Source organism: Lissotriton helveticus, chromosome 9 (assembly GCF_964261635.1).
Source record: "Lissotriton helveticus chromosome 9, aLisHel1.1, whole genome shotgun sequence".
NCBI lineage: Eukaryota > Metazoa > Chordata > Amphibia > Caudata > Salamandridae > Lissotriton > Lissotriton helveticus.
In genome coordinates, this window is record NC_136070.1 from 584,584,379 (window position 1) to 584,607,737 (window position 23,359).

Here is a 23,359-nt window from a genome sequence, read left to right on the forward strand (position 1 = left end):
CAACCTTGCGTCTGAATCTATTATTAGGTCCGGTTCCTCCCCAAAAATGGGCCTGCCATTCCATGCCTCTGCATTCTTCAACCACCAGAGGAGCTCGGTCCTCAATTCTTGGTCTAAAGATATCATTTGGGAGTATGAATGAGTCAATCTTAGAGCCCTGGCTTTTAGCCTTTGAAGTGCTTGATTGTGGAGGGGTCCCGGAAAGATAGCTTGAATTGTGGAGGATAGAAGGCCCACGATCCTTGCTAGGACTCTTAGGGGAAATGTCTTTTTTGTGAGTGTCTTTCTTAGTTCCTTCCTCACCTTCCTTAACTTTTCTGCAGGTAATTTCAGTTCTGCTTTTATCGTATCTACCCTGAAACCCAAAAACTGTGTTTGCTGGCTTGGTATTGTACAAGACTTTTTCTTGTGTTATGACAAAACCTAGATGTTCTAGAAGTCATATTGCGAGATTCGTGTGAAGGGATGCTGTCCGCTTTGGCTGGGCCATTATGAGGATATCATCAAGCTATATGATCAGTCTCACTCCCCTTTCGCTGAGACAAGCGGTCACGGGGCGTAGTACCTTGGTGAAGCACTAAGGGGCGGACGATAGTCCGAAGGGGAGACTGCAAAATTGGTATAGTTTTCCTTCCCAAATTAATTGGTGGAATTTTTGAAGAGGTTTCCAGATCAGTATTCTCAGGTAGGCGTCCTTTAAGTCTAGTTCCATCAGCCAGTCCCCTTTTCTTAAGATGTCCCTTAAAAGGTGTATTCCCTCCATCTTGAAGTGATGGTAGAATACCCAGTGATTTAAGTCCTTTAGGTTTATTACAGGTCTCTGTTCTTTGTTTTTCTTCTTTACTAAGAAGATGTTTCTGAGGAAGCCCAGTTTTTCTGCCTCAATTATTGCCCCTTCCTTTAGTAAAAGTCTTTTACCTCTTGAGAGACTAGGTCTTTGACTCTGAGTGAGGTCTTTGTCTCTGAGTGAGAATATAATCTCTCGTGGACGTCTCGTCTTGTCTGAAACGGGATATTGGTGAAATCTATTCTGTAACCCATGTATGGAGGACCCAAGTGTCTTCAGTTACTAAATTCCAATTCCCAGCGAATTGACGTAGTCTCCCTGCCACCATTGGAGGGATATCTGAAAGGTCTATTGAGGTTCCTACCTGTTGAAAAGGAGCGTTGTCTCCCTTCGCCTCTGAAGGGACGTCCACGGTTCCTTTGTCTCTGTGGGTAGAACTGGTGTGAGCCGAAGTTGTTGGAAAACCTTCCGCCACGGGTGATGAAGGGTCTTGAGGGGTGTATTCCACGGCCGCGGAAACAACCCCGCATTCTCCCGGCCCTGGTAAAAACTCTTATCTTGGAATACTTTTAAAATTTATTTCTGGGATTTTTGGATAGAGCTAAAGGCACTAATGTATTTAGCCATTTCCTTGATGAAATCCTCCCCAAAAAGAAGACCTTGTGAGTCAGCACCTCCATCTTTTTTGGCTAATTCGATTAGCTTAGGATCGAATTTTAATAGTACCCCTTTTCTTCTCTCCGTGGAAATGGCAGTATTGGTGTTGCCAACAAGGCATATAGCCCTCTATTCTATGAGCTCTTTCAAGTCAATTTGATTATTTCCCAGGTAGGCTGATTCGGCCATCTCAAACATTTTTGTGAGTAGTCCTATGATGTCGAGAAGGTGATCTTGACAGGATTTGAATCCTTTGTCCAAGCCTTTCCTGGGGTCCTTGTTGTTTTTAGCTATGAAAGCTACGACCTTGGGGTCTAATTCTGGAGTCATAGCTATTTTATTGGGTAGGGAGGGGCGCGGACATTCTGACCTAAGTCTAGATCTCACTTCCTGGGGTATCTCCTTTCTTAGCCAGAAGGAGAGGTAGTCCACGATATGTTGAGATGGGGTCCACTCCGGAGATAAGGGGTGTTTAATTAGTAGAGGGTCGAACATTTCGTCCCCAAATGGGTCCACGAGTACTGTGTTGGACCCTGAGGCCTTAGAGGCCTCTTCGGAGCTTCCAGTTCCCCTCAATTGGTCATCTTCCACATCGGTATTGAATCCAGAAGAGCATGATAACTAAATTTCCTGCTCTCAGCTCTCATCGCTATCTATGTCGATAGGAAGCTCTGGGCCTTTATCTTGCCCATCTGTGGTGCCCGAGGCACCATTCTTGTCACCGCTTTGAAAGCGTGTAGAAATGAAGGTTTTGGGTTTCTTTGCGCCCTTATTGTTTTTTTCCCTCCAATAGCCCTCTTTTTGGTAGCCTTGCTTGCCCTATTATGTTTACTTGTTGGGTGGTTAGACGATAAGTGAGATATGGACTCTAATGTTTTACTTAGTGTGTCATCAATAGAGCCCAAAGCCTTCTCAAGAGCCTTATTGACAAGCTCTTCTAATTTCAGCTCAATATTTAATTGAGATGGGGGTGTAGACATTTTAATTTAGTATATAGGATTAAGGCTAAGTTCCTTTCTCTTTCCCCCTTTTTTTTTTGTTGTAAAGAAAAAGGTAAAGGGTTAACAGAAGGATCCTACCGAGTAAAAGCGTTGTTCCGAATGAAAAGCGTTGTTACGAATGAAAAGAGGCTTAATTGGGTAAATGCGTCGATATGGGGGGCTTGCAGAGTAAACTCTGTCGGGTGAACAGCTGATTTGTGAGGAAAATCGTTAATGTGATTACCGGCGTCTTGAATTTGACAGTTGTGTTTATCCCAATCTGTCAACATGTCTTCCGTATGTATAATTAAAGTGCGAGCCCAAGGAGGTAAGATGGCCGTCATGCACGTAGTGAAGCGTGCGAGATTGGCCGCTAATGTACTTTCCTCTAATTCGGTGTGATTCCCTTAGCGCGTATTAGCGCGTTGGTATTGGGGGGTAGAAATGGGTTGCTTCACGTTTAGGAAGCAGGAGCCGTAGTATAATGAAGATCGGGGGCCCCAGGGGATCCGTTGAAGGACCGTAGGTTGACAGGCAGAGAAGCGAGGGGGAGCACTCCTGCGTGCGCTCGTGCACGTGTAAAAGCCGGTATAATTATTATTTTTTTTAAAGACGAGAAGGGATTTTGTAAAACCTAATCCAGTTCACAATAAAACCGGACAGAGGGGGAAAGGTGGATATGGAAGGGGTACTAAGACCCATAATAAAGAGTTTAGGTACACAAAAAAATTAAGTTAAAAGGGTACAAAAATATTGTTACAGGTTGTAGAGATAACTATCAAGCATACAAGGTCAAGATAAATCTTTAATTGGCAACAAGTGCATAAAACACACTAGTCATACAACAAAAAGTATATTAAGTAATCAAATAATGTAAAAAGTGCTAAGCTTGTAAAGGTAGTACTTATCTTGCTGAGCAGCAGCAACAAAGAAGGAAGATTGCTTGTCATAGGGGGACTTTATATCTCATTGGAATGTTCATTGAAGTTCTATGTTCTTCAATTGTTGCTGCTGAGCTGTGGCAATAAAGGAGATTTGCATAATATGACTTCCGTGTCGTGTCATAAAATCCAGTGATTACAGGGATTCGTTTTGTACTCTCAAGAAAACCATCCAATGCATTTACACCAGTTTCTTTGTGGTGGTTTAGATTAACAAGAGCTAGGTGTGATCATTATTGTGGGGAGGGTATGTGAGTTCACGCAGTTGGTTGGTGTGATTAACAGATGAGTTAGAGGGCACTTGGTATTGTCAGATTGCAGTTATGACTTTAAAAAAAGGAGAGGTTGTGATACTTGACATTTTGGGATGAAATGAAGGCAATTGACAGAAATAGAATAATAAAGATTATGGCATACATGCATGTCACGTAAAGCAGCCTATGCCCAGAAAGAGCAGTCAAGTAGAGAATGGAAAGTAAGGAGGGGCCACCCAAACATAAGGGAGAGGGTAGATTTTCATCCATGATTTGGTGAAAACAGAGAAGGCTTTTTGAGATGAGAGCAAATACAGTCTCTAAAGAAACTTTATAAAGAGAGGTGTTCACTGCCACTAAATGTGACCTAATTTTATATCTCACACTAAGTGGAAGAGGCCTGAAGAGCAGGTAGAATATTTCAAATGCGGCCCTTCCCCAAATTGCACACATTGCTCCAGCTTAGACTAACAAGCAATAGTCAAAAAATGACTACCAACATTGAACACATTGTGGCGGCTGGGACTCCATGTCTAGACACAACACTGCAAATGTAGTCTCCTTATTTGGATACAATATTCCAGATGAGATGGCCAAAAATGTACACAGTTCTCCAGATGTTGCTTCTAGAACTGGGAATTGGAATTGCAATTCAGAACTCACATGCTTCCCCTCTGCTTTCATTCTAGGTAAACTGCCAGAATATGGCCGCAATAGACTCTTCATGGGAGCTGATGGTATTTGTGGAGGAGCTGGGGCCTGATGCAGAACCTGTCACCCTAAGGGTGACCGGAAGCACCCACATTGGCGGTGTCATGCTGCAGACGGTGGAAGCCATTAGTAAGTACAAGTAAACACCTTTTCATGCTCAGTGGGAGGCTTATGTTGCTGTCAATATCTTTGTCTCTATGGCCAATCAGAGGCACGCCTCTTGGTGTCCGTGTACATGATTGTATGGTCTCCAAGAAGCCTTCTTGCTGGCAGTTTATGTTTTTGTGCAGGGTGAGAGCCACCTCTTTGTGTGAGTGTGTCTGTTTCTGCAGTTGGCAAGGTTCTCGCTTGCAGTCAGTGCATCTGTTTACATCATCACTGAGAGGCACACCTCTATATATGTTTGTATGGTCAGTGATAAGGTTCTCTTTTGGAGTCAGAATTTATTTTTCTCTCTTTTGCTGTCAGTGTATATGTGTTACAGCAAACAGTCAGTCATAAGCTTTTATTCGATATGCAAGATATCTTATAAGCACACTTTCAATACAATCATTTTCAATTACAAAAAGCATCACTTAAGAAGTCAGTATAAAAAGCACATTTAAAAGAGATAAAAGGACATGAAGTGTCCACTAATAAATTAACTAAAAAGAATTAAATCGCTACTGACAATCTCTTACAACGAATAAGCCAACACTGTTTTAAAAATTTTGCAATTCCACATACAATTGGGGGGGATGTGTCCGTGGTTAGAATGCGTAAAGCTGTTAAGTGGCTTCGTGTACCCATAATTCAACAAAGAGGCTTCAACCAAGTACTCCTAGGCCTTGCATAATCCGGGCATTCAAATAGGACATGCGCAACGGACTCTAACTTGCTCGGGCAACAAGCACAATTTGGGGACTTACGGGCCGCAGAACTCCAGTTTGATACCAGGGCACCAAGCGGAAGGGTACCAACTCTAAATTTAAAATAAAGGGCACGGTCAAAGGGAAGGGTAATTAAATCCAAATAAGGCTCAAATGCCACAATGTCTTTAACTAGTAAGAAGGCGGCAGTAGACTTACAATGGTTCGAGTTTGTAATTAGATGCTCCGCGGCCCATTTCCAAAAAAGGGCCTTTACAACCTCTTTCGGGGGGGCTGAACGTGATGACCAGTAGTCCCCCAACCCAATTTTCTCCATAAGTTTTTTAGTGTCTCTTAGCCATCTTATTTTTGACCAGCCACCCAGGCTCATTATTTCCTTCAGGCCATCGGCGTAGGATTTTAACTCTTCGCCCCTCCAAATTCGAGTCCATAAAAGGAGAGGGCGAAGCAGAGCTTGGTCTTTAATACTTTTGCAGCCTGTATCCAACAGCACTGGTACAGATGGAGTGCTCAAGGGGATTGCAATGATTGATTTCAGAAGCTTACTCTCAGCTGTCACCAGAGCATCCAAACGGCAGTGGCCCCACAGTTCTGCCCCGTACAAGGCTGATGTCACTACCTTGGTCTTGTAAATTTCAATTACCGGGGTGAGCGATCTCCTCGGTGAGGCCCGGTACTCCCTCATAAGAGCTCCTCCTACTCTCTTATGGTTAAGGACCATTTTGTCTATATGGTTTGCCCAGGACATTCTATCCGTTATCCGAATTCCGAGATAATCGAATTCGGATACTTTCTCTAGGGCCACAGAGTTAAGCGTAGGTGGGCGACCCAGTTTCCGTGGTGGGTTTAAGACTAAATATTTGGTTTTGTCCACGTTTATTATTAGCCCTTTTGCAGCACAAAACTCCTGGAAGCGCGTTAACAGTTTCTGGAGGCCTTGGGGAGTCTTCGAGATCAAAAGCGTGTCATCCGCAAAAAGCAGGGTGGGGATCCGGACTCCTCCGAGACAGGGGGCGTCGGCTGGTTCTTGCTGAAGATGTTCTACCACCCCATTTACATAGAGTGAAAATAGGGTGGGCGCCAGGACGCAGCCCTGTCTTACACCCCTAGACACCGGTATTTTTTCAGTGATCTCTCCGTTTTTACCCCAACGGACCTGTGCAAAGGTATTAGCATGGAGGCTAATAAGGAGGGACAAGATGTAAGGGGGTAATCCCAGTTTGTAAAGTACCCTCCATAGTTCTTCCCGGGGGACTAGGTCAAAGGCAGTCTTCAGGTCTATAAAGGCCAGGTAAAGACTACCCTTGCCTAGTTCCACCACCTTCCACCCCAGAAGTGCCAACCTAAACACCTGCTCTATTGTCCCCATTCCTGCCCTAAACCCTGCCTGAAAATCCGATATGATTTTATTCTCCTCCACCCAATGGAGGATCCTTCCGAGTATAGCTTTACCAGCTATCTTTTGGGTGGAGTCTATCAAGCTTATTGGGCGGTAGTTCCCCGGGGTTTCCCTACACCCTTTTTTATAAATCGGGACCACCACTGCCCCTTTCCAAGATTCTGGCACTGCTCCTCCCATCATGATGTCGTTCAGGAGAGCAGCAATCACCCTTCCCCATTCCACTGGGAATGCCCTCATAAGGTCCCCCGGGAGGCCATCTGGGCCCGCTGCCTTGCGGGGAGCTACCCACCCTATGACCCCTTCAATTTCTATAGGAGTGAAGAGATCATAAGCATGAGGTTCAGTTACTAGTGTGAGGTTCACCCCAGCATTCAGGTCCCCGTCTGGAGGGAGGTATAAAGCCCCAAAATGTTTTACCCAGGTTTGGGGCGGGATATTGCAGGGTCTCATAGCTGCAGCGGGTTTATTCCGTGAACCTATAAGAGTCCAGAAAGCCCTAGTGTCCCTACTTTTACTCGCTTGGAGCAGGTCTTCCCAGAACTTGTCTTCCCACTCCCTCCTAGCAGTTTTAAGGGATTTATTATAGGCCTTCCTTGCATCCTGTATCTCACTGGGGGATTTATGCTTTACTGCCTCAACTAGTTTTGCCTTATATACCCTACATGATTGGGTATACCAACCATCATCAAGTTTTATCGATCTTTTGTTACCCGGCTTACTAGAGTGTAGGGTGAATACATTAGTCAAGGCCTCTACCAGGGAGACAAAGAGCAAACAAATGATGGACGGAATACTGACAATGCAAACATTCTCCCCAGTCAAAAGATCTGGGTTAAATCCATCGTTCTTTTGCCCACTACGCCACTCCAGTTCAGACCCAGCCATATGCAAATCAGTCTTCACCCTGTGCCCCATGGGAACAGTCCAGGCCGAACTGCCAGGCCAGGTCCTCCCTGGACCAGAAACAAGCATCCTGGGACTGGTTTCAGAGCACGTCACCCTTCTTCAGCCAGGCTAGGGCTAGCTTGAATTCAGTGGCACAATGAGCAAGGGACCCACGTCTGGGCATACCCATCCCACAAAAGTGACACTAACCAGTGTAAATTTTTGATTTGCTATTTTCTTTCCAGCGCAAAAGTTGTTATGCCAGCGCAAAAGTTTTGCGCTGGAAAGCACTCTTTAAGTAGCGCAAAGCAGCGTGAAGCACTGCTTTGCATTACATTGAGCCAAGGGTGCGTACATGGGTAGTGCATGGAAGTTCCCATGCAACCAACCATTACTTTTGATGAAAAACCATATTTACAAATATTTGTAAACATGGTTTTGGGCCAAAAGTTAACGAACCTTCAAAGGAGAAATGCTTTAATTTCTTCTTGCTTTTCCGACTTTCCATGCGTGCTGCACTGTGCAGCACGTATTCAAAGTGGGGAAAGCTTTGCATCGTGTCTTGCATAGTATTTTGTACAGGAAGGGTACCCTCATGCACACACCCTAGCGCTGCGGCGCTAAGGTGTGTGCATGGCGCACAGCAGCTGAAATCAGCGCCAGCGCAAGGGAAAGGTATGAGAGAGCCAAATCTCTGAAGATACGGTGCTCTCCTGCTCCCTCCCTGTCGTGCAATGCTGTGCAGCCTCACGTGGGGCTGCGCTGTGTTGCGCTACTTTTGTGAAGCTCCACCCCCTAAGTGTGTACCACACAAACACCCTAATGGTTAATTGCAGTGTAGGTTTGGGTCTGCTTCCAGTCTTTGAGCCCTCCTAATTATTGACAGTGGGTTTCGGACATGCATTACCGTCTGCTACACTGGGGAGGAGCCAGGGGCGGTGTCAGCAACCTGCTTTAGCAGCTGCAGCGGGGGTGGTTACTTGTTGGGCCTCTTCTGTCTGCAACTCGGCAGAGAAAGGCTCATAATTAACGTTAAAGGGTGGGAGGGTCAGCAAGTGGATGGATGGATGGGTGGAATGGTGGGTGGATAGATGCCTGGATGAATGAGAGATAGGATGGATGAGTGAAAAGGAGGACAGATGGGTGGATTTATAACAGGGTGATAGAGTGAAAGGTTAGATGGATGGATGGATAGATGGCTGGTTGAGTGAAGGATGGTTGTAAAGATGGATGAGTGAAATAATGGATGGAAGAGTGAAAGAGGGGGTAGATGGATGGCTGGATGAAGGGGTAGATGGATGGATGAGTGAAAGGGTAAATAGGTGGATGGAGTTTGAAAGGATTAATGGATAGATGCTTAGACAAGAGACAAGCAAGCTCTTCTGGGGAGGGCACAATGTCTTGCTTTGTTTGCTTGGTGCCATAAGAAATGTGGTTCAAAGTGGGGGGCATCGTCATTTTCTGGATGTTCCCTTGTGAGGAACAGTTGATTTGTTACTCCAAAGTGGGGATGTGTGTTATGCTCCTGCCTCTCTTGCTGTCTTGGTTCACGTTTGTATCCTCTTTGAGAGCCTCCCTCGGCTGTTACTGTGTCTATTTCCATAGTCTGTGAGAGCCACTTCCCTTGTGGTTGATTCTTTGATCAGCAAGAGGCCTCTTTCTTGTAGCTGATGGTGTGTGTTCCTTATGGACAACAAGGGGTCCCGCTCTTGGTGTCTGTCAGTATGTTTCTATACACATCTTACTGTCCACGCATGTGTTTCTTTGGTCAGTATGATGCTTTGGAGCCTTATCATTTAAGGCCCAGTCGGTTCTGTGGTCAGGTCTCTCCCCAAAGCAGCTTCCTGTTCTGGCTGAGCCTTTATCCTGTAGTCCGAGTGATACCAGCTCCGAGTGAGAGGAGGAAGTGAGTGAGCGCTTTGTCATGGGCAGCCAAAAATAACCATCAAGAGGGTGTGGATGGGTGGCCAGCACATGAGACTTTCTGTACACAGACGTCAGAGAGGGCCCTTCTTCATCTCCCCTGTCACCTGCTCCATTAACCCAACCTCCGCCTTCTTCACCGACTACAACACCATCCCAGTGAACTCGACCAATGTCCTGTCCATTAACTTCTTCATCACTTCTTCTGTCACCGCCTCCTTCACTGCCTTCATCACCCTCTCATTCACATTTTCCATTACTGCCTTCATTATTTTGTTTATCACCTCCGTCACCTCCTCCAAAACTTTTTCGGTCAAATCTCTTTCATTTCCTCCATTAGCCTCTCCATACCCTCTGTCACATACTTCATCACCTCGTTACCTCTAACCTCACTTGTTTCAGCACCTTCTCCTTTTTCATCGCCCTTCTGCATCATCTCCTCCATCACTTTGACTACCTCTTTTTCATTACCACCATCATTTTTTCCTCTTCCATTACCTCTGTCTTGGCTCCCCATCACATACTCTATCCTATGCTTCAGCATCCTCTTTAACACCTCTTTTACATTGACCACAAACTCCTCTATCATCTGCATCTCCTTTCATTATGTATAACGTAGCCTCTTCCATAACCACACAGACGAACAGCTCTATCAGCCCTTTGATCACCTTCTCATCACAGTCTACTGTCTTCCTTCACCACCGGACCCACCACTTCCTCCATTACTCCATCCATTAATCCCTGTTTAATGGACCTCATTGTTTACTCTTAGTCCATAAAGCATGCACCAGTCATGAGGGCAGCAGTTCAGGGAAAACAAAGGGCAAACTAAGGCGAGTACCCCATACCGACTAGGGTGCATTGAGTTATGTTGGCACACTGTCCACCAAACCCCACCCTCTTGGGAGCTGAAGTTGGTAGATTCAGATGAGCACTGCATGTACTCCAATCCAAACCATTTACCTCACACTTGCTAAAGTCCTGCACTTCATGCCCACACCCTACTGAACCTTTCATGCGGTGCCTGATTTTACTGCCACTAAATAAGATGGCTCATCGTCTATCAACCTCTGAGGACCTTCTTGACACTGTGAATAAATCTGTCTATGACCCTGCCCCCTGCTTACCTAAGTTGTTTCCTGCTACATTCAACCTGCCTGTAAAGATAACAAGCCCTCCACCCACTCACCTGTCTCGATTCACTCTCTTATCCTCTTGGTTCGGTGCCATTGGAATGCTCTCCCCATAGTGTTCATTTTCATTGCATCAGTGGAAACTTGAATTAATATCTTCATTTCCTTTGACTTGCAGGCTAGCACACTGACGCCATGGCCAGATGGGTCACCACACCTCTCAAAACACTTTTTGAAATGCATGTCTCAATTTTATTTCCTGGCCATGGCTCAATCTGACAAAAATCTCGGCCATGCAGCCCACTGGCTGTGCGGGGATTACAGGGAAAATTGAGGTTGCGTCTTCTACAAGACCAGTTAGTCTCAGAAACAGGGCCCTGGACAAGACAAACTGAGTAAAGACCATACATATGGAAGGTGAGAGTAATTAGGACCAGGAGCCAAGGATCCAGGATGCTGTGGCCTGAGATCGTAAAAGTGAAGGCTTAGTGGAATAAAAGGGAAATAGAGGTAGAGTTAAACATGAGTACCAGGCATAAGGGGATAGGCAAGCGGTTTTCAGAATTATACCAGGGTAGAAGTATCCCAGATAGATAAGCACCAGGTCTTGGACAAGAGTGTTAACTAGAAATAGGTATTTTTGAGAACAGATCAGCTCATGTACAAGGAGACAAGTACAGGACACCCACATGGCCTCAGCTCATCCTATTCTAGGTCACAAACTATACATTTGAGGAAAGAAAACCAGCCTCGAGCATATCACAATGATTACTCTAACATGCATCATCTTAGACTGTACAGAAAGCAAACAATCCAGTCTGGCAGAGCTTTAAATTAACAAATGAAACCACCCTACCTTTGTCATTGATTCAGTTAGGTGGAAGGCAATAAGATCCAACCCCACTGTCAATCACCCCACAGAGACAATCCACGACATATACCACTTACACACATATTAGGTTGGATGGTTGCAAGACTCCCACAAGCCACAACAACTTTACACTCTTGTGTAGCTAACAGCTGTCCTGTATAACTCATCATCCACACTTAACATGACAAGGAGACTGTCAAATGATCTCAATCTTCGATGACACGATCCAATGGAAAACCACATAAAGTGCATGATTGCTTTGCTTGAAAGATTGGATTTTGTTGTAGTAGCATATATATAGCACTTTCGACCTCTGATGAGGTGTTGAATCACTTTTTGGACAGGTAGTGTCATTCTTCATGGGATGTTTACAACATTTAGAAACTTTGTCATGCGTATGAAAATGCAGCTTAACTTGATGTTGATCACACAGCTGTCAATACACAGTGCCTAATTTGTAAAATAATGAGTTTTGGTGCCTAAGGCTGAGCTCAGAAGCCCGTGGCCGCAATAGCAAGGGTACTCAGTCTTAAATGCACCTAATGTCTGTTTATCCACTAGCAGACACTCAGTGCCTCTTTATCTCATTCATGCATATCCCTCCTTTCTCCCTTTGTGATGAGTTTTCTGACGCTCTGTGTTTTTCCCTCTCTTGCTCTCGGGAAATGTCTGATGTGGAAAAATAAGTGCCGGTCCCCAAAAATGAGTGCTGGTGTTCCCCACTGGCAACTACCAGCTCAAATTAAACACTTCCAAAACAGTTTATGCATAGTTTGCTATGTAATCTGTTTTATAAGGTTGTCACAAATTATTTTTAGTCTTTCATGCCATGTGTCATTCAATATGTCCTGAAGTGGGTATGCAAATCAGTCATGCTTCTATATGTTGCTTTTGGCCCACCACTTCTCACAGTTCTTGTGGGCTCCCAGCCCTAGTAAACTGCAGATTTCCAAAAGAAGAATCAAAGCAGTCGGCATAACTGGAGATCAGATAAGGAGGCGGAAAACTGAGTAGCGTATGGTTCCATGCTTTATTTTTATTACGCCTTTTCTTTCTTCTCACTACCACCTAGTGGTATGGAGCCTGTTCCTATCTACTGCGTGGCTAGGAGTTGTTAGTGGGGTGCAGTCGGGATTGGAAGATTTTAGGAGTTCTCTGTAAGGGGATGATTCTGAATTGGGATTGAAGATGGTTGACATGAAACCCCAGGAATTGGAGCGTGGTGTTATTGTGTTAGAGGATGGGATTTGAGGATCTTGATCTAGCAAGCTCAGGAGTTGTGTAAATCAGTGGAAGCCAGTGGTGGCACTACTCATGTTTGGGCAGATGATGCCTGGATTAGAGTTTTTGAGGGGAAATTTCTCAGCATATTATGGACAGAGAACGTTATTGTTGCTGATATTTTATGACAGAACTACACCATGGGGATAGATGTTCTGGAAGACTCTAACTAGATAAGAACATTATGGGGGATCTTCTCAAGAACGTGTGATAATTATCGCAAAATTAGCTTAAGGCAACTTTCAACATTGCAGTCCATCGCAGGAAAATAACGCCGTGTTAACATGGAATTCGCAAAAAGGCGGTACCATGCGATAGTGACACGATAACGCGTCAAATGACTGTGTTAAAATTAACGCAACACGTAAAAAATGCGAAACACGAACACGGAAAAAACGGCAATGTCCCAAACCGCGATACAAAAATTAGAGATAACCAGCGACAGGCCTGCAATTCCCACGTGTCATGCGGGAATATGCTCCATATAAGCAGAGAAAAAAAACAGTGAGATGACAATGTAGGAGTGCAACCTCACATCCGTGATGTAGTACAAAAGTCTACTGTCCCGCATCAAATAGGCATCTCCTCACAAACAGTCACAATGTACATTGTCATGCAGTCTGTACGTAAACTTAGCCAATGTGTCAACATACATGGAACACACTGTGAACCTGCATCACCCCTGTACATTGAGAGGGAGACTCACCACCTCCTGCAGAGCAGAACCCACATCATGATGGAGACAACACCCAGGACAACGACTACAACAAACTACAACGGTTCATGGACAACCTCCGCACCCCACCTCCAGTAACAGGGCAGCCTAGCACCATCGAGGTGAGCCCACCCCCTGCACAGACCACACAGCATGAAGCACCCACCACCACGTTTGGCTCCCAGAACCTCACCAAAGAACACATGGCGACCCAATGCAGTGTGTTAGACCGCCAGAAGGAGCTGGCTGAACTGATGAGTAGGATTCCGTACTACCTGTGACACACCGAAATGGCATTTCGAATACGTGACACCCTAAACAGCCTCTCTGTACAGAGGTGACACACCCACCATCAATTCTCAAAATATAAGATTGTTAGCACTACCTGTTGCACTTACACTTGTCAGAGTAATGTGCTTGTACACAAGAGTGACATGCACTCAGGGAATGTGTTGTAATGAATTTATTAGCACATGCTGTGCCTGTGGGCATTTTGTACTGTCCCATGATTGCAAACGACCGTGACAATGTGAGGTGCTCATATGATGAAATTGTCAATGATGGTGTTCCTACGGGCTATTCCTGTTGCGGCTGCAGTGGGGTGTGGTCCACCTGCTTTATCTTCCTCATCATCGTCTGGTGCATCTGGCACTTGTATCCATGGGGCATTGTGCGTACACATATGTTGTGCAACACACAACATGCAACGATCATCTTGCACACGCTGTCTGGGCTGTACAGGAGCCTTCCACCTGTGATGTCCAGGCACCCGAACCGTGACTTCAACTCGCCAAATGTGTGTTCCATGATGCCCCTGGTGCGTTTGTGGGCCGCATTGTACTGCCACTGGGCCTGTGTGTTCGGTGCTCGGAGGGGTGTCATCATCCAAGGGCAGAGTGCATATCCTTGATCACCTGTGACAGTGCAGAGAGACATGAGTCAATAGTTGGTTCTGCATGATATATTGGCAGGCTCACTGGTTCATTGGTGTGTGATATGTGTGACTGAGTGATTCCTGTTTGACATGTACTGCTGGTATCAAATGAGCGGTACAAAAGGGGGTGGTGATGGAGCTTGTTTCTGGTCCAGGGAAGGCATGGCTTGGCAGTTCGGGGTGGACTGTTCGTATGAGGCACAGGGTCAGACTGATTTGCATATAGCCATGTCTGAACTGGGGTGGCAGAGTGGGCTAAAGAACGGTGATGGATCAAACCCAGATCTTTTGACTGGGTGTGAGTGTTTGATTGGTTCAGATGCTCCGTCCATCACCACCCCCTTTTGTACCGCTTTGGCCGCCATAAGTGTGGCAGGGTATGCTCAGACGTGAGTCCCTAGCTCACTTTGCCACTGGATTCAAGCAAGCCGGGCTGAAGACGGCTGGAATGCCAGAAACCGGTCCTCGGAAGCTTTTTTCCGGTCCAGGGAAGGCATTGCTTGGCAGTTCGGGCTGGACTGTTCCCATGAGGCACAGGGTCAGACTGATTTGCATATAGCCATGTCTGAATTGGGGTGGCAGAGTGGGCTAAAGAACGGTGATGGATCAAACCCAGATCTTTTGACTGGGTGTGAGTGTTTGATTGGTTCAGATGCTCCGTCCATCACCACCCCCTTTTGTACCGCTTTGGCCGCCATAAGTGTGGCAGGGTATGCTCAGACGTGAGTCCCTTGCTCACTTTGCCACTGGATTCAAGCAAGCCGGGCTGAAGACGGCTGGAATGCCAGAAACCGGTCCTCGGAAGCTTGTTTCCGGTCCAGGGAAGGCATGGCTTATCAGTTCGGGCTGGACTCTTACCATGAGGCACAGGGTCAGACTGATTTGCATGTAGCCATGTCTGAACTGGGGTGGCAGAGAGGGCTAAAGAACGGTGATGGATCAAACCCAGATCTTTTGACTGGGTGTGAGTGTTTGATTGGTTCAGATGCTCCGTCCATCACCACCCCCTTTTGTACCGCTTTGGCCGCCATAAGTGTGGCAGGGTATGCTCAGACGTGAGTCCCTAGCTCACTTTGCCACTGGATTCAAGCAAGCCGGGCTGAAGACGGCTGGAATGCCAGAAACCGGTCCTCGGAAGCTTTTTTCCGGTCCAGGGAAGGCATGGCTTGGCAGTTCGGGCTGGACTGTTCCCATGAGGCACAGGGTCAGACTGATTTGCATATAGCCATGTCTGAATTGGGGTGGCAGAGTGGGCTAAAGAACGGTGATGGATCAAACCCAGATCTTTTGACTGGGTGTGAGTGTTTGATTGGTTCAGATGCTTCGTCCATCACCACCCCCTTTTGTACCGCTTTGGCCGCCATAAGTGTGGCAGGGTATGCTCAGACGTGAGTCCCTTGCTCACTTTGCCACTGGATTCAAGCAAGCCGGGCTGAAGACGGCTGGAATGCCAGAAACCGGTCCTCGGAAGCTTGTTTCCGGTCCAGGGAAGGCATGGCTTATCAGTTCGGGCTGGACTCTTACCATGAGGCACAGGGTCAGACTGATTTGCATGTAGCCATGTCTGAACTGGGGTGGCAGAGTGGGCTAAAGAACGGTGATGGATCAAACCCAGATCTTTTGACTGGGTGTGAGTGTTTGATTGGTTCAGATGCTCCGTCCATCACCACCCCCTTTTGTACCGGTATCAAATGAGGGGCATCAATGTGTATTACGTAGCCTCACTGCTGCTCCTCCCTCCCCCGAGCCTATTTACTAGTGTGCGCAGCGCGGTAGCATCACTTGCACTCCTACGGCACACCATTGTCATGCCTGTCTGCGCATGTTCAAAAGCCTGACAATGACACTGTGATGTTGTGCGGTGAAGGTGGGCGGCCACGTGTATGTAGGCCTTTGGTAAGGATAGGGCGTACACAGGTGTAGAGTTCATGGCTGGCTGAACTCGCGATGCGGTTGAGGGTAGACCTTTGGCTCATGCTGCAGTAATAGCGACACACACAACAGTTGGCATATATGATCCCGGACCCTGAACGGGTTTGCGCTCCTTCATTTACACCTTCAGCCGATCCCGCACTCCGGGGGCATGCTACATTGCAACATTGTACATTGCAGGACGGGTGACGCCGACACTACAACAGAGACACACGCATTAGTTACATCCTTGGCAAGGCCAAAACGGAACGACACCCAGAGCTCCGGGTTGATGAGCCACACCCCTATGCTGGACTGTCGTATGCCAGTCCACTCCGCTTACGCTTACAGGGGGGTACGACACAGCTACAGGCCTAGGTCTACCCCACTGCCTCAGGTGACAAGGTTGCGTCCCCTGTACACAGCACAATGTAATGTGGTGGGGACTGGGGCCCACGTGCATACACAATGACCGCACGGACACACTTAGATAGTTTTGCGGGACTGGCTACGGTCACGTGCGTCCGGCCCCTTTTATTACCAGGGTCACATGTCTAGTGAGGCCTATGCTGGATGGGTGTTGGGTAGTGTAAGCCCCCCTCGGGGTGGTTGGTGCTGGCAAGAACTACAACAGTGATCAGACAATCAGAAGTTCAAAGTTCAAACAGCAAGGGTCCATGAATTGAGCTGCACGGAGTTAGTGGACCCGGATGCACTGCGGCCGGCACAGGCACACCGCCACGGGACGGTGACTTGCGCTGAACTGAGGTAGGGCCATGCGAGCTGAGCGGGTCCTCATTGATGTCCAAGGAGAATGTCACAGAGTGTCTTGGGGGACAGTGGAAGGTGTCCTTCCAGGGCAAGGTGCAGAGGGCAGAAGCAAGCCGAAATAGGCAAATGGAGGAGTGGAATGCTACATCCTAATTTTTACCACCAAGTCAGTATCAGCTACATGATGATGAAAACAACCCCCAGGCCATAGACTCAGATGCCACCGAAGTTTAACCAGAGAGTGTCCATGAATTTTGGGGCACAGAGTCAGTGGCACCAGGGCTGGAAGGGGATGCAGTCTGCAATGAGGCCTGTACAATTATATAAACTCTGCCATAAATAAATCAAGACTCAATTCCAAATGTGTGACCTACTTGGTCGCAGTGTAGGCCGGAGGCAGTGCTCAGCAAGGGACCACAGACACGTGTCGTTGGCTTGCGAAACACAGAGTTAGTGGCACCAAAGCAGTTGTTGGTAGTGTTCGATCACCTCCGTAACGATAATACTTTTTTCCTCCGGTCTGAACCGCGTCTTCCTCTTACTCCTCTCCTTGTGTACAATCATATGTACTCTGCCATTGAGAAATCAAGACTCAGTTCCGAATGTGAGACCTACTGGACCGCAGTGGAGGCTGTGATGGTTTCAGGAGGCTGCCAAGGTCGCGGGCCTCAGGCTTGGAGCTTGCGCTGGCACGTGGTGGGTCCTCTTTGACACACGCCGGTGTCGGCAGGTGAGCAGTGAGGCCTGGGTGCTGCATACTGCAGTCTGTCCAGCACATCCACACCACACTTGGCATTGTGTACATTCTCATTCATGGGTCACTTGCCTCCTTCGCACATGCCTAGTTCCCACCTCTCCTCACAATCTGCTATTGTGTGGCTGAGGTCCCATGCCGTTTATGGCTTATGTACATGGCTAGCCCTGGTTACCACAGTAAGTTGTGCTGTCGTGTCTGATGGGTGGGCATGTTGTTTGGCATGTTGTATGTGAGTTTGTAACATGTGCATTCCCAGAGTTGTGAGTTGCATGATTGTGGAGTTGAGGTGTGTAGTGTGTTCATTTGGTACTTACCAACGAGCAGTACATTCCCATAGGTGCCATCCTGGAAGCGCTGGTTGATGATGAACTGTCGGAAGATGTAAGAATCATGCACACTGCCTGGGTAGCTGGCGACGACATTAGTGGAGAGTCCCCGGTGGTCCATTATTGCCTGCACATTAATGGAATGTGGGTGCTTTCTGTTACGGTAATTGTGTGGTGTTGGCAGGGGGCACAAGTAGGACATGTGTGCAGTCAATTGCCCCAACACGTGCGGGAAGCCAGCTATGGCGTCAAAGCCTTGCTTGGTCTCCAGCTGTTCCTGCGCAGTGTGGGGAAAGTGAAAGTGCTGGGGTACCAGACTGATGATGGCATCCAAGACAGTTGTGATAAACTTTGATAGGGCTGGCTATGAGACTCCTCCGACTCTGGCGGTTGTTGATGGGAAGGTACTAGAGGCCAACAAGTGCAGCACGGCCAGCAGCTTTGTCTGAGGTGGGATGTTGGTTGTCCGCTGTGTTGGTACCGTCACCCTGTGAGAAATGATGTTCAAGATGCGGCGGATGGTTGTCCTTTTGAGCCTGTAGTGGACAATGACATCCTCTGGTGTTAAGTCTGTGAGGCTGGTGGGTTTCCTGAAGATCCGCTGTCTTGGTCTGGGCTGCCTCTGTGGTAGTTTGGGGGGGTGGGGTGGCGGGCCTGGTGTTGTTGGCGGTGAGTGTTGTTGCCCTCTTGGGGCTTCGGGCTGCATGATCAGTAGCTCCATGGTATCTGTTGTTCGTCAGGTGTGGGTCTGGCCTGGGATCCCATTTCTGGTGCAGGTTGTCATCCGACTTTACACCAGGTAAGAGCAGGTGTTAAATTCCTGCTGCTAATGCACCTGATCACCTGTTTTGTGATCTTATCGCCGATCTGGTTGGTCGTTGGGAATGTTGCGAAGTGGTGTTGTCGGGGCTTTTTGCACGAGAACGTCTACTCTGCATCCTATTAGCGATAGTTGCCGGTGTCATCTGTGGCGATGTTTTTTGAAGGATGCTATCGCAGGGAAACTGGTGATAATGGATGTTAGCACCAGCTTGTGAATGGGCTGATAAATTTATCACGACTTTGGTTGCAATAAAGTGCAGCTAACTCTGCGATAAGTCCTTGAGAATATGCCCCTAAGAGTGTGAAAGTTAAGAGCTCATTAGTACTTGATTTTAAAACAGATTGTTTTGGCTTGAAATATTTTAATTTGCAGCATATTCTACGAACTAAGTGGAATAAGACATGGCTAAATGTTAATATCAGCAAGGAGGCAGAAACACATCACATAAAGGAGGCAGTTTTGAATCAACAGCATAATCACATTAAAGAAAAAGAGAGGAGAAAAATAGAAGATGGATAGAAAATTGGAGGATGGAAAATGTTATTAAGGCCTTAAAATCACACACTATCAAACTTAGGACAAAATCAAAAAACAATGTAGGCAAATAAACACTATTTGAAAGGCCGTCTATTAAAAGGATTTGTGACTCTTATCTTGATTAGAGCAAAAGTGAAAGCAAAAAGAATAATTAGAGGCTTTAATAAAGGTATCAGGTAGTTTAAAGGCTGTAAGATACCAGAGGAAATGATATTGGTAAATGTTTATATTCCACCAGGCCCTAAACATGACAGCTATTTGGAGTCATTGGAGAATCTTTTGAATGAACTTGAAAGGGATTATTTTATCTTCCAACCCTTTAGGGAATTTCAGTGCCTGAATTTCAACAAGAAAATTATAAGATTCTTCTCGAGGGATACAAAGCTATACTATGAATACCAGATCAGATATTGAATAGTGTTAAACCAGATGGTTGAGGACATTTTTTTTAATAGTGTTTCCTTAAGTTTAAACATGTTTTTATTGAAGTTTTGAATTTATGAGTAACAGTCTTAGGGTACCCTCCTTCCCTCTTCATCGTTCTCTTAGACCACCTCTGTATCACCATCTTGCTTCTCTTGGCCCGCTCTTAATTAACAGTCCCCTTGCAATCCTTTTATTGTGGGATGCTGTGCTTTGGGCTAGTTCAAGGTTTCCTTGAAAATATTAGAAGATGTATCTCGTCTTGTGTTGTAGTAGTAGTCCACTCTGGTGTCTTCCAGTCTTTCTTCTTTCCCTGAGTAGTTTTACCACCCTTTCAAAGTCCAAGATCCACTCCAATTTCATCATTTTTAAGACCTCATTTGAAGTTGTTCATGTCCCCCAGCGTGCTAATATAGTTTGTTTTATTGCCAGCAGCATGAACATTCCCTTTCCTATTGTGGAGTGGGTATATCATTTCTGATTAACTTCCCAACAATATGACCTCTGGACACTCGGCTACAAGAAACTGTCACTGCCTCGATTATTTGCACTACTGTAGTGTAGTTCCTATTATCCCAATAGGCTCTGCGCATTGGAATAATACCTTCAATAGTATAGACCTAGGACAGAGGTTAACTAGGTCTTCTACTGACGATATTAGACTTAAAGTTTTTGGTTTTGCCAGCTAGCTCAGAGTTCACTAGAAACTTTCTCGAATAGGCGAGGAGGAGTTTAACCTCCCTGGATAGACAAGAAGGGATTTAGTTTCTGACAACCATAGAACATGACAACTTTGCTCTCCCCTAATCAAGAGTGTATCTCTAGAGTCGTGTGAAAACAAAAGACAACCTATTTTACTCAGTCAGTTCAGTGCATTCTTAGTTTCACCAGATTGTAGAGAAAAGGAAGAGACGGGCGTGTTCAATAAAAGAGGTTATTTATTGATCAGTCTCTTTTCTCGTACAAGAGAAATGAATCGATATTATTGCGATACTTATGGTTAAGTAAAGTGCATACAATAAAAGCAGAAGTATTAAATAATACTGCAGAAGCATTGATATGGTTTCTAAGCCATATGATATTTAAAACTGATAAAATAGATACATACATATATACATTTGACTAATCGTACTCAACTGGTGCTTCTAACCACGCCTACCCCAGTGTACCTGACCTAAGCCTAATACGTGGGCGGGAGTAGATAAGTAGCAGTTTAAGTTAAGTTTGTTTTGCCAAGTGACTGAATCAAGAATTCTCTGCAAGGGGTTATTCAGTTCTGTACCTGAGATCTAGAATGGTTGAGGGCTGGTATCTCTCGTCTCTGGTCTTGATATTCCAGCTGCCTGCGAGGGCTGCTTGGAAGCGCCGGAGCTGGATTTCTCGGCAGGAGAAAAGCAGCGTCTCGTTCTCAGCGCGTCAGGAAGGCGGGGCAGCGACAGTGGGGTCCGCTCTGTGCTGGCCTCTTCGGCAAGTCTCGCTGCTCCGATCTCGTCACCACCGCGTGTGTTTGCTTAAGGCAATGTCGGTAATATTTATACCTGTAAGGTGCCGAGATTGACGTAAGGATGGACATGGATACGTCAATAAGGATGTCATATGAACGGGCTCGTTCGCACATTCTTTTGCTGAAGTTCTCGGTGAAATCAAAACAATAGCCGCAGGGATTTTCCCAGGTTGTCATAGGTTTGATTTGTTTTGAGAACTCCGTATGCCTTATCAGGGGCTGGAGGAATAGTGCTTGCCTAATTAGATGGCAAGCGTTATGACCTAATCAGATAACGCGTTCCTGTGCCGTGGTGTGGCTTAATCAGATAACGGTTTTTTGTACCGTGGGATGGCTGCTAGTTAATTATTAACCAGAACAGGGTCAGGAATAGGGGGATCGATACAGAACCTATAGGAATACATCACACACACTCCACGCAGACTATGTCCATATTTACAAGATCTAGGCATAGTAAATATACTAGTAGAGCACGTGTATACCGTACCACCCCAAAATACATCCATATGCATTTTGAAAACATGAAATATACGAAAAGATATATATATGCATTATATGCACTCAAGCAGTATGACAATGCTAAATAAATTACGCATATTCATACATCATTATTAATAAAATATGAAAATTACACATGAAATGGCTCTTAAGACAGAAGAAAAAAATGCGAGACCATTTCATCACAAAATAAAATATATTTGAACATGTCAGAGGGCAGCTAATGTCTCTAAAGTTCCTAAAATAGAATTTTAGTTCTCTAAGAATAGTTTCTACTTTAAGCAGAAGATAAGTGTCCCGAAAAATTGCAACATATTTTGGGGCCGCTGAAAAAATTATGTTCCGCTGTCCGTAAACTGGAGAAAAATTGTTCACAATACTTTATTATCAAAGTTGAAGGCCAAATTCAGGGTGTTGGGAACGCCGTGTGCTAGCTTGCTCAAAAGCCATTATTTCTGCTCTGGTGAGAACATCACATCATTTAGACTCTCGAAAAAGCTTTCAACAGCTTCCTGTGAAAGTTCCATTAACTCGGAAAAAGATGTTACCATGCATTCATGAGCATGATTGCCTTCATTGATGTTTCGATCAGCATAGCTGACAGAAGGTCGTACCTGATCGATGCTGCTTTCATCTTGAACCTCACTACCCCTCAATCGTAGTGGTGAAGTCTCCACGAATGCCGTCATCAGGATTGGTAGCCGCTGGGGACAGCACAATGCATGAGCCGTGACCGGACCCAACAAAGTTTCTGCATCCATTGGCGCATCCGATTGTAGCGTCAGACAGGTGTCCAACACGCATTCTTCTCCGCATAGCAAGCACCTTAATACAGGTAAAACACAGCTTTGCCACATTGGTCTAAATGAAAGAAACCAAGTCATGTTCAGGTCTCTAAGCCGGGACAGTCCAAGGATTTTAGATATCCGGTCCCGTTATCCAATGGCTAGGATTGTTTCTTCCCTTGTCGCAGGTGTTTTGTCTGTGACACGGTTTGCCATAGCGAAATAACAGAATCAAAAATAGGATTCCTGCCACTAGTCCCAAAAGGAGAGGAAGTCCACCAAAGATGGAATGGACAAAGTCCGGAAAAATACCCAGAATGGCTTTAAATGGTGTTAAAGCCCCCGAAAACACTGTCTTAAATACATTTGAGACTCCACTGGTATCAGAAATATTTAAGATTTCGTTCAGGATTTCTGCGAAATGTATGGGGGAATTAGTTGATAACAATGAATGAATCTCTGCCGTTGTCCTTGCAACTTGGAGATCATACGTTTCTTTTGATGACGTGAGCCTGGTCGGCGTCTGAAGGAGCACTGTTTTCATTCTGCTTAAAGTATCAACTCGAATGGAAGCAATTTTCAAATTCGGCCATAACCTTGCCTCCCTGTCTGGCATTGCGCTGGGGAACAATACTCGTTCACAGCACATGACCTTCGCAGTCGTACTTATGAGATAAGGTA

At 45.9% G+C, this 23,359-nt stretch overlaps 1 protein-coding gene across 1 annotated transcript in view; it reads left to right on the forward strand.

Moving 5' to 3' along the window:
- Positions 1-23,359, forward strand: part of FERMT3 (FERM domain containing kindlin 3) — a 108,293-nt gene that overhangs the window by 18,717 nt on the left and 66,217 nt on the right. The window contains exon 2 of the mRNA XM_078660551.1: positions 4,309-4,459. Within this exon, the coding sequence (XP_078516677.1) occupies positions 4,324-4,459 (136 nt within the window). The 5' untranslated portion in view covers positions 4,309-4,323. The remainder of the gene's footprint in view (positions 1-4,308; positions 4,460-23,359) is intronic.